Genomic DNA, 16,740 nt, shown 5'->3' on the forward strand with positions numbered 1-16,740 from the left:
ACTTCAAATGTAAATAATCAAGGGGTGCCTGGCTGGCTCAGTCGGTAGAGAGTACGCAACTCATGATCATGGAGTTGTGGGTTAGAGCCCCATGTTGGGTGTAAAGATTACTTAAAAATAAAATATTTTTTTTTATTTTTATTTTTTTATTTTTTTAAAGAGAGCAAGAGAGCACGCATGAGCAGGGGAGGGACAGAGAGAGAATCCCAAGCAGACTCCATGCCATCAGCATGGAGCCCAATGCGGGGCTCAAACTCACGAAACCTTGAGGTCATGACCTGAGCCGAAATCAAGAGTCAGAGGCTTAACTGACTGAGCCACCCAAGCACCCCAAAAATTAAATCTTAAAACAAACAAACAAACATAACTAATCAAAACTGGGCCTCTGAATTACTGAGGTTTCATCATTGAAGAGGAAAAAGAGACAGAGATGATCAGAGATTTCAAAACACAAGGATGAGGGGCACCTGGGCAGCTCAGTCGGTTGGGCGTTTGATTTTAGCTCAGGTCATGATCTTCCGGTTTGTGAGTTCAAGCCTTGTGTCTGGCTCTGTGCTGACAGCTCAGAGCCTGGAACCTGCCTCGGATTCTGTGTCTCCCTCTCTCTCTCTGTCCCTTACCTGCTCACACTTTGTCTCTCTCTCTCTCCCTCTCTCTCAAAAATAAAAAAATAAACAAAAAAAACATAAAGATGAGGTAAAGTTCAATGATTTTTAAGTTTTGAAATATATCCCCCAGGGTGCCCAGGTGACTCAGTGGGTTAATCACCCGACTATGGCTCAGGCCATGATCTCGCAGTTTGTGAGTTTGAGCCCCACGTCGGGCTTTATGCTATCAGTGGACAGCCCACTTCAGATCCTGTCTCCCATTCTCTCTGCTCTTCCCCCGCTTGCGCACACACATGCACATGCTCTCTCTCTCTCTATATATATATATATATATCCCCTCAAAAGTTAAAAACAAAAAACAAAAACACACACAACAAAACCCAAAACGAAACAAAAAACCTTTCTTTTTTTTTTTTTTTTAATTTTTTTTTTTTTTCAACGTTTATTTATTTTTGGGACAGAGAGAGACAGAGCATGAACGGGGGAGGGGCAGAGAGAGAGGGAGACACAGAATCGGAAACAGGCTCCAGGCTCTGAGCCATCAGCCCAGAGCCCGACGCGGGGCTCGAACTCACGGACCGCGAGATCGTGACCTGGCTGAAGTCGGACGCTTAACCGACTGCGCCACCCAGGCGCCCCAAAAAACCTGTCTTTCTTACTATGGATGCTTGAGCGTTAATCTATAACAACAAAAGTAGGAAGTGGTCAACAGCAAAAGAAAGAAGTAAGGGTGGAAAGTTCATAATGGAAGAAAAGGAGTTACTGAGACAGAGAATAGCAAGGGTCCTGAAAATATCGTGGAGAAAATTAAGATCCCTCTATGGACCAGAAACACATACGTTAGAAAAAGATGTAAAAGTTTTCTCACTTCAGGTATGCTTATTGAGGACAAAGACCCTGTTAAGTCTCACGTTCCATTTTTACCTTCACTAAGTTGTTTGAATGCCCCCATGTCTCATCTTGCACCAAACATTTCAGCAAAAAAGTTGGTCAAATGCTCAAGCAAAGATGGACTCTGGATCTGAAGAGAAATCATTTTCTCCCTGGTACTCACTTGGCTCTTCTTTCCTCCTGCATCTGTGGTTTTGTCCGTTGAGCTTTATCTCCCATCCGGGTGCCCTCCAGCTTCCCAACCAGGGACAGCACCTCTCCTGTGGGTTCATCCCGGCGGGTCCGGTCAATGAGAGAGCGGTCAGCTTGGAGGACAAGATTCGAGTTCTGAAAACATCAAAATACTATCAAAGCTCTGCCACCAGTAAGGCCACTTGTTGTATCACAGGAATACAATTGTGATGATATCAAAATTAGTAAGAACTGGAGCAACTGAGTGCCGACACGCACAGCGGGAATAAGAGGTTTTCCTTAAGATGAAAGAGCGCCATGTGACTGCGGGGGAGGAAAGAGCGATCAAATCAGTGGAACGACCCTTGTGCCTAGCACTGCCCGTAATAATCCACCTCTGGGAAAAGCGTTGGGTTCGCTGGGTGGGGGAAATAAACGGGGGCGGGTATAGCGCTGAGGGGACAGGGAACAAACACTCCTAGCGGAATTCTTAGCCCATAACACCCGCCCCAGACCCTAGTGGGGCTATTCGTGTCATCCTGTACCCCCCACCTCAGCCCGGGTCTGATTTCCTCTCCGCTTTCATGGTTCAACTGCAGGCCTTCTGACTTGCCTCCCGCTCCCCACTGGGCTCCCTAGCCCGGGCCCTCCCCCGAGCCCACACGCACCGCCTTGTACTCATATTGCAGGCTACGGGCGGTCACATCCGCCATGGCCGCGGCTGCCGGGGGGTCTCAGTGCTCAGCTCCCCTCACCGCACTTCACGAAACGCCGTCGCTCTCCTCTCCCGCCCGGCCCCAGCGACGCAGGACTGACGCACAGGACAGGCACGGAGACGGGCTCCTTTCCGCTTCCGGGTTGCGCGCCGGAAGTATGGGTGGGCGTGTCTACGGACAGAGTGTGTCACTTACCCGCGCGGCCTTCTGGGCGTGGCCGGCGCAATCGGGGCGGCGAATCCCGGAACCCCTAGGCTCCGGTTCCAGCCACCCCTTGGGACTTAAGACCCCCCCACCCACCCACCCACCGTAGGCTTCCCGCCTCGGGCTGCGGCCTTCGGCCTCCTCACATCACCGCGAAACGTACGCCTGCCTAACCCAAGAACTTTTCTACTCACTTCTTCCTGGCTCTGGCCACTCTCTTGTAAGCTGTACTGGCAAGAAGGGCCTAATTAGCTCCTTTTCCGGTTGAGGAAACTGAAGCACCCAACGATCGGTTTAAGAGTGTGTGTGTGTGGCGTCTGGGTGGCTCAGTCGGTTAAGAGTCTGACTTCTGCTGTGGTCATGATCTCACAGCTCGTGAGTTCAAGCCCCGCGTCGGGCTCTGTGCTGACAGCTCAGAGCCTGGAGCCTGCCTCACATTCTGCGTCTCCCTCTCTGCTCCTCCCCTACTCACGCTCTGTCACTCAATAATAAACGTTAAAAAAAATTGTGCGCGCGCGCGTGTGAATTACTGGTATCTTCCCTTTTGGGTTTCAGTTATGTTTTTAACGATTGGAAGAATTGTCCCCCACCCATCCCACCTAAAACCCATGCTTACCTACAAGACCCTCCTTCTGGATCTGCTGGGGCCTTCTATTTGCTCCTAAATGCTTGTCTCATTCTTTTGCAGAGCCCAAGGAACATTGTGAAGGTAGCTGCCCTTTTGGTAGGAACAGCTCCTTGAAGTCAGTGACTTAATTCCTTCCTCAAGGGCAAAGCTCCAGGGCCAGGAGGCACTCCTGCCTTCCTACCCACAATGAACCAGTTCTCGCCTGTGGAATGGCAACTAATAACTGAATGGTTATCTCACTTAGAGTCTGTTTGCTTTTGAAAGAGAAATGAAAGGGAAGATGGGTATTAAGCAAAAGGCATTCATCCTCTATAGCAGTCTCCTGGGCCAAATTTGCCCTGCAGGGGTATTTTGTTTGGCTCTTTGTTGGCTCCTTACTTAAAAATTGGGATAGTTCATGAAAAATCTGGGTTTTTAACATCTATGGAGAAATCAGAATACTGGCCACATGAGACCCACATTCCTACATGGCCTGCATGCCCAGTGCTAGTCAGCAACTTGCTGTCCTTAGAGGATACGCATGCCCCCCGCCCCCCTGCTCTGCATGTAGCTTGCAGCCCTGCCCACGTTTTTGTTTGTCTAACTTCCAGGGGACAGTCAAGTCCTTGCTGCAGCTCTGCTCCTCAGTGGCATTGTGACTTTGAGGTAGCTACCTGGTCTGTCTGGGTGAGCCTCATTTTGTCATCCTTAAAATTGAGGCAATTAAACTTTCCTCATATGAGTGTTGTGATTAAATCAGGTAGTGTGTTTCAAAGCACCAGTGAATGTATCAAGGTGAGGGCTTACTGAAGGTTATTTAAATCTGAATTCTGAAGACTGACTTGTTCTATGGCCATCCTGTGGGTCACCCACCTGACACAAAAGAAGCTGCTATTTCAAGGATTCTGCTTTGCATTTTTTAAGTTTTTATTTATTTTGAGAGACAGAGTGAGCAGGGGAGAGGCAGAGAGAGAGAAGGAGAGAGAGAATCCCAAGCAGGTTCCACACCATCCTCAAGAAGCCTGATGCGGGGCTTGAACTCATGAACCATGAGATCATGACCTGAGCCAAAACCAAGAGTTAGACGCTTAACAGACTGAGCCACACAGGTGCCCCTCAGTGAAGGTGTCTGTCTGTTTGTTTGTTTGTTTTAACATTTATTTGAGTGTGGGGGGGGGGGCGGGGAGGGGCAGAGAGAAAGACACAGAATCTGAAGCAAACTCCAGGCTCTGAGTTGTCAGCACAGAGCCCAACGCAGGGCTCAAACTCACCTACTGCAAGATCATGACCTGAGCCGAAGTCAGACAATCAACCAATTGAGCCACCCAGGCACCCCTCAGTGAAGGTGTTTTTTAAAAAAAAAAATTTAACAGGATTATCCCCAGAAAGCTGAAGGACCCAGGAGCACCCTGACATGCACAGACCCTTGTGGGGGATGTTCGTTACCAAATTGGGCTCAGCTTTAACTGTCTTCCAGTCTATATGTGCCCCACTGTGCTGCCTCTCTGCAGAGATTCAGAATTCACTACTCCCTAGCGCCAGGCCTGGACATGGGGTTACCCAGGCTCCTGGGCCCTGCATTTCTGTACCTTAAGATCTGTTACTTCATTTAGTTAACCTCTCAAATATTACAAGTGCGCTAAACTTTGTGAGCACTTTTAGGGACTCAGAGAAAAATGATGCACTTAGAACCTTTGAGAAGTTACATAGTCTTGCAGGACAAATGAAATGTACCGGTAACTGCAATTAAAAAGCCTAGTGTAAGGTACCAGAAAAGGAAAAATCCATTTGCCCCCATACCTCCTCACCTTTCCCCCCCTTAACTAAAGCCCCCTCAACACTGCCTCTTGGCAGACAGTCTCTCCTTTGCTCTCCTGCCCACTGCTCCCTTGCAGTGTATCCAATCAACTTCCATCTCAGAAGAAAAAAAGAAAAAAGAAAAAAAAAAAAAGCTGACTGCAGTCAGTGTCACAAGGGGGCGTTGTGAGAAATCAGAGAAGTCCCTTCTGATTGGAGAGAATGAGCAAGAATTTGCAGCTGTAAAGGACGGCTAGGATTTCAGTAGCGGCAGGGAGTGGGGGAGATTTCAAGGGCATACAGAAGCAGCAAAAGTAGGAAGGTAGGAAGACAGGGACATATTCTAGGAACTGTTAAGAACAATTCAGATGAATGAAGTCCAAATGTGAGGAATGAAACAGTGTAATAATTTGGATAGATATAATTCAGAATCTCTTGAAAAAATAATGCCATTGTAAAGAGCTTTCTCTTTATTCTTGGAGACGATAGGAAGCCATACAGATTTCCGGTTTGGGAGGGTTATGTTTGTTTTTGCATCTGTATAGCAGGTGTTTGATTAGAGAGACTAACATTTAGATTAAGCAAAAAAAAAAAAAAAAAAAAAAGCAAAAAAACCCCTACCGTGTATCATGTGGTAAGCACTTATAAAGTGCCACTTTAGCATACGTGGTCTCATTTAATCCCCATACAGCCCTATTAGATATATTTATTTCCCCCATTTTACCAATGAAGAAATCGAGGCCCAGGGAAGATAACTGACTTACCTGGCCTCACCTGCCTCAAAGCCAGCCTGTCTCATTCCAGACCCTCTGCACAGGGGCTTCCTCACAGAGCTGGGTATGAGGAAGGTCATTCTCACAGTACTAGGCAATGTGTAGGTGGGAGAGTGGGATGTAGGGGAGACCAGAGACAGGGAGTAGAGCTGAGAGGCCATTGAAGAAGGCAGAGCAAGAGGTTAGGTGTGCCTGATGGGGGTTCCACCAGCAGGGGTAATGAAATGTTAGAAATGCGAGTGAAATTCAAAGGCACTTGGTGATTGTCTTTGGTGTATCCAGGAGGCTGTTAGGTTGCCTGAACTCTTGGGCTGGGAAAGAGGAGTGCTGGGTTGCCCAAAAGCTCCTGGTAACTTGCGTATTAGGTAGTGAAATGCCTCCTGACCCAAGATTGAACATTCACATTATAGGGTTTGAGTGAGGCTAAATTAAACGACTCCAGTAAACACAGTGTCCTATGTGGAGAAGGGATTCAGTAAATCCCATGTGCCTAGAACAGTAACCCAGCAACACACACTTTTGAACTACTCCATTCATTCACTTCTTCATTCAGCAAAATTTTATTGTGTCCTATGTGCCATTCACCACGCTAGGTTCCAGGGCTGTATCAGCAACAAGACAGATATTATATGCAGATGCACGTAAGATTTAACCATGTAGTGACATAATTTATTTTCTAATTAATTTATCTGGTGTATGTTTCTCAACAGGATCAGCTGCCTTTCCAGGTCTTCACCTTAGGAAGCAATGCCCTCGCATTAACCAAGAGGCAGTTTGATGTGGTGATTAAAAGCATGGACTCTTGTGTCAGACTGCTGGGGTTCAAATCCCAGCATCCCCCCTTACCAGCTGTGCAATCTTAGGCATCACTTGTGGAACAGAGATCGTCTTACCTACCGTAGGCTTGCTGGGCACCTAGAACTCCACCAGGAAGTAGAAAGGATCAAGTGTCCAACACAGCTGCATTTCTCAAAAGCATTTATGAAGTACTTTGTGTTTGGAGGGAGTTTGTGACTTGAACACTGGCGAATGGTCTCATTTTTTTGTCATATCCTTGCTTTACTATAAATGGTCTTACCTGATGGCCCTGCCACACAGCAAACTTGGTTCCGAATGACTGTCGGCTCTTTCCTAGACTCTAGCCCCCCCACAAAGAAGATAACAGTTTGCCAGGATCAGGTGCATCCAGTAGCACGGTTGTAGGTTGGGTGGCTGTGCCAGAATGTTCTGTGTTTGGGGCCACATTGTCAGGCCAAGCGTGTGACCTCACCAGGTGACTTATTTGCAGGGCTTCCTGAGAACTAATGTGATGCGCAGGTTGCTTGTTCAGAAATGAAATGATGTCCTAACTATATATAAACATAGGCAGTCGTCATATGTCAAGGCGTGGCTCATACTGGTTCTGTGATGGATCCATTCCTAACAAGGCGGCTGGTGGCCTGCAGTTTTGAGGACTGGCTTCTGCCACAGATGGAGGACAGACTCGTGTAGCAACGCTGACTCTCCTGCTTGTACTGGGCAGTACCTCGGCTAGGCTTTCCCTTCCCTACCATCCCATTCCCTCCAATTCCCATTGCAGAGCAGAAGTTTCTTTTAAAAGAAAGCACGGGGAGGCCTGGCTGGCTCAGTCAGAAGAGCATGCAGCTCTTGATCTCAGGGTTGTGAATCCAAGCCCCATGCTGGGTGTAGAGATTACTTACATAAACTTAAAAATGAATGAATGAGGGGCGCCTGGGTGGCGCAGTCGGTTAAGCGTCTGACTTCAGCCAGGTCACGATCTCGTGGTCCATGAGTTCGAGCCCCGCGTCAGGCTCTGGGCTGATGGCTCAGAGCCTGGAGCCTGTTTCCGATTCTGTGTCTCCCTCTCTCTCTGCCCCTCCCCCGTTCATGCTCTGTCTCTCTCTGTCCCAAAAATAAAATAAAAAAAGTTGAAAAAAAAATTAAAAAAAAAATGAATGAATGAAAAAAAAATGAATGAATGAATGAATGGGAGGGATAAAGGGAGACACAGAACATACCTGCACTGCATGTTGCTGCATTCTTGCCCATCTTCCTCTCTGGGCCCTGATTTTCTTTCATCTTGGCAGCTCTAAGTCCGTGCCCATTCATCTCTCCAAGCCCCGGACTGCTGGTTGGGACAAAAGCCAGATCCCAAGCCCCAGTCACTTTTTCCTGAAGCACCGTGGCCTTCAGCACGGACGCAGTACTTGCCAGGCGCTTGTGACTGGGCCCAGGATGAGGAGGATCGCCAAGTGCAAGCTCTTCCCAGGGACAGACACCAGCAGCGGAGGGCAGGCTGAGTGAAGAAGGCTTGGAATGCTGATTCCTGCCAGAGATCCATGTGCCGAGGAGATGGGCAACGAAAGCATACCAGTGTGCCCCATCACACTGGTACCTCAGAAGCCGCTTGGGGCTCCTCTCCACATGCCCCTCTCCCCCTCTCTCCACCAGAGGTAACCCCTTCCCTGACTTTTATATTAGCCATTCTCTTGCTTTTCTTCGTAGTCTTACTAGTTACGTAGGATCTCTCAACAATGTATTGCTCAGTTTTAAGAAAATGAGCAGCAAACACCATACCCCACTGTGCAAAGAAAGGGCAATCTGGTCCCAGTATATGGAGGCATCAGAAGGTCAAAGCAGAATGTCTGCATCAGAGGCTGGCCTTGACTCTCCTGAGCATCTATGGGGCCACGCCAGGCAGTGAGTGGGCAAGGCCACAAAGGAGGCCTAGAAGCACGGGGTTCAGGGCACTTGGGCACCTAGCAGGGTCTTGGTGTGGACCAGTACAGCTTCTTGGAAAGGGGTACATGTGAGGGTTGTTCTGTTGTCTTTTAAACATCGCATGACCCATGGGGCGCCTGGGTGGCTCCGTCGGTTGGGCTCAGGTCATGATCTCACCATTCGTGAGTTCGAGTCCCGCGTCGGGCTCTGTGCTGACAGCTCAGAGCCTGGAGCCCGCTTCGGGTTCTGTGTCTCCCTCTCTCTCTGCTCCTCCCCTGCTCATTCTCTGTCTCTCTGGCTCAAAAAAAAAAAAAATAAATAAATTATAAAAAAAAAAAAAAAGATTTTCTCTGTTCTTTCTGGGCCCCCAAATTGTCATATGTGGGACCTACCTGGCGACCCTCCTAAGTCCTCTCCATTCTTTTCCAGCTGTTGACATTTTTACTCCAATTTGGGGACATTGCTTCTGTTTTATCCTTCAGTCTCAGTAGCACCTGCCACACCGCACACCCCTCACTCCACATCCCTGTGTCCCTTGTCAGCCTGGAACACCTGTGGCAGGTCTCAACCCTTCAAGGCAGACGGCCGCCACCTCTTCCTCAAGGCCTCCCTGGGCTTCACCTTCAGGGTCAGTTGAACATTTACCAGTATCTCACCGAAATAGGTGAACAAATATAAATAAAGCCTATTTCAAAGAGAAGCATGAAGGAAGGATTCTAGAATCCTTAGAGATGAGACCTACCCTGTGCCAGGTCTGAGGTAATCATCCTGATGAAGTCTGGGGGTGACAGTGGGGTGATCCGGAGCCGACGGCCAAGAAAGAATTCTCGAAGACATACTTGGTGCAAAGAGGTGACTTTATTAAAGCACAGGGACAGGACCTATGGGCAGGAAGAGCTGCATGGGGTTGTGACGGATAACTCATTATATACCCTCAGGTTGGGAGGGGGTCAGGGATAGAGTAAGTCTCTAAGGTATTTGGGAAGCAAGGTTTCCAGGACCTTGAGGGGCTCGCTGTTGCTAGGGAAACACCATTTATTACCTTTTAGTAAAACCTCAGGCATAAGACCCTTCAGATGTATATGGGGGGGCCATAAGCTTGGAGTATGATTGCCAGCATATATCTTGAGATGAAGGAAGTAGACTTAACAGGATCCTCAAGGTTGGGATAATGTTAAGCCAAGGTTCTCTTTTGCCCCTAGCATAGTGTCATCATCGAGGCAGCTGAGTTCCTAGAGAAGGTCACTCTGCTGGTCCTAAGGACTTGTCAATGGGCTACAGGCAGTAAGGGAATTTAATTTTACATTTGCCTTAGTTTCCCACATCATCATGGCAAGCACTTAAACCCCTTTCCTTTGTTCTTGGGTAACCAGGCGTGTCCGAGGACTATCACACACATTCCACCTGTGATGGGGGTGCTGTTAGCTTGTATTTTGCCCTCAGCCTGCCCCCCACGCTCCCTCATCAATCCCTCAGCTCCAACCCACCCTCTATTCTGTGCCACTCTGCAAGCTCCATTTCTGCTTTGCGAGCCACTCCCAGCCAGGTTATGCCAACGGGAGGCACTTGAACGAGACTGCAGGGCTGGAGAAAAAAGGACTCGCTCCTTCCTGTCCGCTTCCTGATCCTGTGACCATCACCCAGCGGTGCTTCGTCATGTCAGTAGCGACCCACCGATCTTCCAGCACCCAGCACCAGCTTCGCCATGTCCCCCTTAGACACCATCGTTAGCTGGGCAGCACCCTTCCTCAGGGGCCAGTTTCTGCTCTGCAGAGCCCTCTTCGAAGTTTTCCTTTGGTCCTTTTGTCTTCCCAGCCCTGGGGCCGCTGGTTGCTTCTAGCAGTTGCTACTTTAAATTTTTTTTTTTTTCAACGTTTATTTATTTTTGGGACAGAGAGAGACAGAGCATGAACGGGGGAGGGGCAGAGAGAGAGGGAGACACAGAATCGGAAACAGGCTCCAGGCTCTGAGCCATCAGCCCAGAGCCCGACGCGGGGCTCGAACTCACGGAGCGCGAGATCGTGACCTGGCTGAAGTCGGACGCTTAACCGACTGCGCCACCCAGGCGCCCCTAGCAGTTGCTACTTTAGATGCCCTATATACCTAGCAAACAGTTCTTTATAGTAAGTTCTTTATTCATGTTCTAGGTTTCTGTCTCCTGACTAGATCCTGTTACAACTCCCATCTTTATTTTACAGAAACTATATTTTACAGGAGGTGACTGCAACCCAGAGGGACACTTTTAAGGCAATATCCTGAATTCAGTGTTCCTATTCATCTGTAAGAAGAGGGGATGGTTTCCCAAACGGGGCTTCCATTTTGGCAAAGGAGTAGTTCTCGCGTATTTTTGCCCAGGACACCCCCACTGGTGAGGCTGAGCATTTCAGCCTCGGTGGCTTCATCTGTCTTTTCCACACTGGCTGCATTTCCTCCTGCCACAGGGGGACTCTCCTCCATTGTTTTTGTGTCCTGATCGCACCTTCAGCAGGAAGAGGGAGGGCATTCTGATGCCTTAGTGTTTCCTTCCAGGGAATGGCCTCCTCCTCCTCCTCTGATTCTGCAGGATTTTTAATTCCTAAGGAACTGTGACCAGGTCTCACTTTGGAAAACCCAGTTGTAAATGAACTCCACTCATCCTTATCCAGGAAAAACAATCTCTAATGTTAGGGAAACGATTTCTGTTATGAAAAAGTACTCTGCACTCGGACTCAGAAGATCTGGAACAGCTTGCTCCCAGAGCCTCCTGACAAGCAGGGAAAATTGGGAAACCGTTCTATTTCCTTCCTGGGGAAGTAAAAAAAAAAAAATATCTTGTTTAGCAGAGCTCCAGAAGGAAACTTTCCGTTCAGGCATCCCCAAAGGACAGAGGAAGTTTATCTTCATTGGAAATGCGACCACCACCCCACCCCCCACCGCAGCTCCTCGTAGTCTGAATTATTATTGCAGAGAGGGTGCAAGGACATCATAAGCAAGAAGAGACACTTAATCCAGAATGAACAGTGTTGAGATATCAACCCACTGAGAGAGGTACTACGTGGCCTATGACAGAGACACAAATGCAGCACTGTCCCATTTAACCTGACAAAGGTTTTTTTTCCCTCTGATTTGAGACTTTGTGCATATGGAAATCTTACAAAGGTATGCAAATGAAATCGCCTTTTCCTTCAGATTTTTTTTTTTTTTTTTAGAGGCCCTATGAGTGAGGAAGGGGCAAGGAGAGAGGGAGACACAGAATCCAAAGCATCTCCAGGCTCCGAGCTGCCAGCACAGAGCCCAATGTGGGGCTTGAACCCACGAACCGCAAGATCATGACCTGAGCCAAAGTAGGACGCTGAGCCACCCAGGCACCCCATGTCATAAATCATTTTTATCAAAAAGAATAAAATGTGATGAACTCAGCACTGTTGGAAGAATCCGAGGCAGCTTGGTGACTGGAGCCCAGAGGAGCACTTTGCTTCTCTAGTCAGCTATGAGCAGTGCATGTGGTACACCTGATGTGCAGATGAACAAACACAGGCTCTTCCTTGCTTTACTGAACAGAATCATCCCTGGGAAACAGGACTAGAGAGGAGTGTACGGGCTTGGCTGGTTGCACTCCCAGAAGTAAGAGCAGAGCAGGAGAGGCAGCGCTCACCTGGCAGGGGAAAGGCGTGGGGGGCTTCAGCCCCAGCAGGACAGGGATCCTCACTCAGCATCACCGCCTTTTCCTCTAACGCATGTTCACAAGTCTACCCTCTCAATGTGGCAGAACAGGTAACATTTTTTGGACACGATTTGGGAAGCACGTTCTGGGGTGTGTTTTGTGTGGTTTTTGGCTTAGAAATAAGTTCTTTATTATCAAGAGCTATTGCCAATCAAATACCTCACTGAATAGAGATCCAAGATCTCTATTTACCCAGTGAGTGGTGACAGGGTGCTCTGATAGACGGAGGACCTGCCAAGGAGAGAATTACTTGGATCAATGTCTACAGGCAGAGCCTGTGATCTGAGCAGCAGATAGTACCAGTGGCTAAGAACAGACTCTAAGAAGCACATTAGTTCAAGATCAGTCTCTGACAGCTGTCTGCCCTTAGGCAGGTTCCTTTACCTTCAAGTACCTATTTCTCCTCTGTAAGATGTGAGTGATGAAACTATGTTCCTCACAGAGATGCTAAGAAGGCTGAGTGAAGTAATCCACAGGAGGTAGCCGCTTAACAAAGGTTAGCAATTTTTACCACCATCACCCTCCAGCAGAATTCATAGGCCCAATGGACCCAATCTGGAAATCTGAACCTCCAGCCAGTGGTTTCTTTCTCCTCTACTGTTACAAGACCCATCTTCTCAGCCCTTAAGTGTTTCCTGCCTTTACTGACACACAGGTACCTCATCAAGCTAACAAGACTGCAACCCCCTTAAGGGAAAGCACCAGCTCTAAAACTTATCTAGAAGATAGTCAAATATTCTGTCAAGCATATGATTCAGAATGATTTTATTTAAGCAGACATAACATATATACAGTTGTGAGTGCACAGACGATGTATTTTATGGACATGGCTTAGACAGCTGTTTAAAGACAACCAGTGCCTACTGGGAAATAATTTTCTACAAAAGTGTGGAAAAAAACAAAGATCAACTGAGGAGGCAAAAACTAGACATGAATTCAAAACATGGATATAGGTTTTCATAATCAAGAACAGTGCCCTCACCATCTCCTCCCTGTGGTCACCACAGGGCAGGAAACTTTAATCAAAGAGCTTCAGGGTGCTGGTTCCCAGACCGTGAGGAAGAGAAGGGAAGAGCAACAGATAAAAAACCCGGCACTTTGGTAGTGGGCTACAGCCTTGCCACAGGCCTGCCGCACTTGCAGCACCCAGAGTGGGGACGTCCTGGTCACCGAAGAAGCGATGAGCCCCTTTCTGCCAACTCTTCTCGGGCAAACTCAATCCCCTTGCCTCACAAGAATGTCGGAAAGGTCCTCAGTTCCTTCCAGCTTTAGATTCTGAAGGAAGATCAAACACATGAACAGATTCTAATCAAGGTAACAGGGTGGTGACTACAAAGAATGAACTAAGTCCCATGATTGTAAGAAGATTATGTTATAGCAAATATCGTTTGCATAATAAAGCTAATTGCAAATCCTTGCCAACTGCAGGGGGAAAAAAGGCAAAAAGAAAGACTTCCTGGTGCTGGTTCCTGCAACAACCTCTCTCTGTAACGGGCCCAAGAGCTAAGCTATTTGCTCTGGAAGGAACGAAAAGTGGATGGGAAGCCATGTGTGGCCTTGTCCAGGCCCTCCCCCTCCCTGCCCCATAACCTCATCCCTGAGGACGGCCGTGACAGCCCCCTCGCTCCATCTGCTCAGGCCTTTCCCTACCTCTCAGCTCTTCCCCCACCTAACACCCCCACTCTCCCACCCCATGAATTCCCCACCAATCCCAGGCACTTGTTTCCTTTAGGACCAAACAATTGCCAGAGGCCTGTCTTGCCTAAGCTCACCATAAGCATACCTCCCCTCACTTGGCACTGGAGGCAGGCACGATGTGCTGGCACTCAGCAACCACACCACCCTTTCTGGTGCACCTTTCTGTACTGCTAACGATGGAAAGCTGAAATCATACCCCCCTGAAGTGTGACTTCTACGACTCAGGTTCCAGAAGCGGTTCAGGTTTGGCTAATCAGTCACACCATATTGGCACTCAGGCCCACAGAGGTAGAGGAGACCCAGCGTCCACCACTGCACCCCAAGCCCTGTCGCACTTCTCAGGGGAGCTCATTCCCAGAGTGGCTGATGAAGAGTCCAGATGGGAGTGAAAGACAGGGAGAAAGAAGGCCACAAGAGAGTCATGTTCTGGTATTAAGCGTTGTGAAATTTCTCTTGGTGGTTCTAAACTGAGTTACCACAGACCCCTGCAGACTATCATGGTAACTGACAGGGTCAATGTTACAGTCAAATCTTCTCAAACAGCCCAAAGCCAAGACCCAGCAATGGCCTCCCTCAGCGCTTAGCCCAAGGGTTTCTGGTCTGGTGCCATCTCCCCATCTTTTAAATGCTGAGCGCTCTGGGCCCCTAAAGACACACTCGATCACAGCACAACAATCCCGGCCCTGCTGTTGGGGGGAAGCAGCGCAGTGCTGGAGCCAGAGCATTATGTGCCTCAGTGAGGCCACAGAATCACCGATGCTTTTTAGCAGGGTTTCCTCGGCCCGGTCTATTTGGGAACCGAGTGTAGATCATACAGCCGCTCTCTCACAGGGAAGAGGCAGGCTTCTGCAGAGACACACAGCCCAGGGCACCACCGATTCTCAGACTGGTGCAATTGAGTGAAATCAGTAACATTCTTAATTTGGACTCAAGATGAGGGTTTCTGAGCTTTGGGGGCACCCTGTGCTTTAGGAGCCTGTGTGTGCTAGGAGAACACACCCAGTGGGAGAGTTCACCAGCACCTACGTCCGTAAAGATGGTGTGAGGTTCCAGGCCTCCCCCAGAACAGCTTTACAGTCACACTTCTGAATGTCAGACAGATGGATGGCTTGTGTGCCCTCCTCTTCAGATGGGGAATCCTCCTCAGAGCCATTTGTGGATTTCTTGTCAGGATGATAATATCTTTTTGGTTTTTTTTTTCCTCCTAGTTATTCTTTCTTCATGTAGTTTGCTTCTGACATTGGATAAGTTGGAACATGTCAAGAATCACACGGAGCCATTCTCACTGCCATCTCCCACAACCACGGATGGGGCTGTGTGTCCCCTAGCCTTGTCTTCAGGACTTCTGAACAGGGCACATGATCTCTCCAGTCAGCCACTGCTGCTTACTACCTTTCACCCAGCAGCCATGTGAGTTCAATGTTCCTGGGTCAACAATCAACCACGGTGGCTCTAATGTATAAGCTCTTCCCGTCAGAAGCTAAGCTGGGTTGCTCTGTTCACGCCTCAGTAGTGAACGCCCGGGCCCAACAGTCAGCACCGTAGGTGCACACGCGCAGCACCTGTCCTGGCTCACTGGCTCTTCCACATCTCTTCCCCGCCCAGCCTCAAAACTAGCTTCTGCCAAATGGACACTTTCTTCTTCCTCAGTGAGTTCATGAGCTTCGAAAGAGAAAAAGTGGTCCCTGACTCCCAGTGGGAGGTCCGCGTGGATAGGCTGAAGGCTATCCTACACGGGTCATCCTGCAAGGGAACCTCTCGCCCTCGGGCCCAGCAGTCGGTCCAAGCAAGCCCAGAGCTGCGAAACAGCCGATCATCACTGCGTCATTTTAATTACGAGGCCAGAGGTCAGGCACTGGCACACAGGAAATCCTGGGTGCTTCTGCAGCACCCCATTTTTGCTGGCATTCCAGTGCAATCTTATCAGTCCTCTCAAACCACTCTTCAGTGTTCAGACAGGCGCCACACTCTCGGCTCTGGGGCAGGGTTCCGGTCTTGGAGGAGGTTAGAATCCACAGCTGTGGTGCACGATAGCAGCGAGACATGCCCAGCCCTAGTGATGCTCTACTTCAAGAGCCAAAGTCTACGTGAGGGACCAGCTGCCTAAGGACACAAAAGAACACAAAGGGTACAAAGCCTCACGCAGTGCCACTTGTTGGGGCTTGTTGCTGGCTGCCTCACCGGGCTGCCTCCTGGGTAGCTGCCACCACACTCTTGGGAAGATGGGTCCCTGCCCGCTCTTCTGGTGACTGTGCCACAGCTGCTCAGTTCTACTGGCTGGCGTGGCACACTGCGGAGCCTGGCATTGTTGGTGGTGCAGCCCTGCTGGCCATGGCCTCCATGTCTCACTATCCTCTCCCTGCATCAATTTTCCTTTCATCCTCACCTGGCCCTCCGTCCTCCACCACATCTCCATGTGTCTTGACTTTGGCACCGGCAGGATTTGCCCTTTAAAGCCTCCGACACCCAAAAATACAAAAGCACTTTATGTTTTAAAGTTGGGAACTGACAGATCACAATTCAGCACCTAAAAATTTCCCCAGTTGGGTCCTCCTCATTATTTTCATTGCTAATCACACCCAGTGGCCTTTTTCTAAGTCACTTCTAAGTGCATGGTTAATCCTCTGGGTTGAAAGTACTGCATAAGTCACTGTATTTAAGATGTCCTATGAGGTTGCCCGTGAGAGATCTAATTAAGAGCTCAAACAGGTTGCGATGAACAAAGAATACTCCCACGCTTACCAGATTTACCTACCTTTTCATTGGCTAAATGTAGGAGACAGGCAAAGGCCAGAGGTATAGAGAGGTTCTGAGCCATGAGGGGAGGCAAGCTATAAAACAAAGAGGCAAG

At 48.8% G+C, this 16,740-nt stretch overlaps 2 protein-coding genes across 3 annotated transcripts in view; both read right to left on the minus strand.

Moving 5' to 3' along the window:
- SNRNP200 (small nuclear ribonucleoprotein U5 subunit 200) overlaps positions 1-2,488 on the minus strand; it is a 28,840-nt gene extending 26,352 nt beyond the window's left edge. Inside the window, exons 1-2 of the mRNA XM_047067608.1 lie at positions 2,339-2,488; positions 1,663-1,826 (exon numbers count right to left, since the gene is read on the minus strand). Coding sequence (XP_046923564.1) covers positions 1,663-1,826; positions 2,339-2,383 — 209 coding nt within the window. The 5' untranslated portion in view covers positions 2,384-2,488. The remainder of the gene's footprint in view (positions 1-1,662; positions 1,827-2,338) is intronic.
- Positions 2,489-12,939: 10,451 nt separating this feature from the next.
- Positions 12,940-16,740, minus strand: part of NCAPH (non-SMC condensin I complex subunit H) — a 33,133-nt gene continuing 29,332 nt past the window's right edge. For both annotated transcript variants that reach the window (XM_047068863.1, XM_047068862.1), the window contains exons 17-18: positions 16,645-16,720; positions 12,940-13,466 (exon numbers count right to left, since the gene is read on the minus strand). In XM_047068863.1, the coding sequence (XP_046924819.1) occupies positions 13,407-13,466; positions 16,645-16,720 (136 nt within the window). In that variant the 3' untranslated portion in view covers positions 12,940-13,406. The remainder of the gene's footprint in view (positions 13,467-16,644; positions 16,721-16,740) is intronic.

This window comes from Lynx rufus, unplaced genomic scaffold (assembly GCF_022079265.1).
Source record: "Lynx rufus isolate CCGP_SWC_20201006 ecotype Redwood Valley unplaced genomic scaffold, mLynRuf1.p SCAF_8, whole genome shotgun sequence".
NCBI lineage: Eukaryota > Metazoa > Chordata > Mammalia > Carnivora > Felidae > Lynx > Lynx rufus.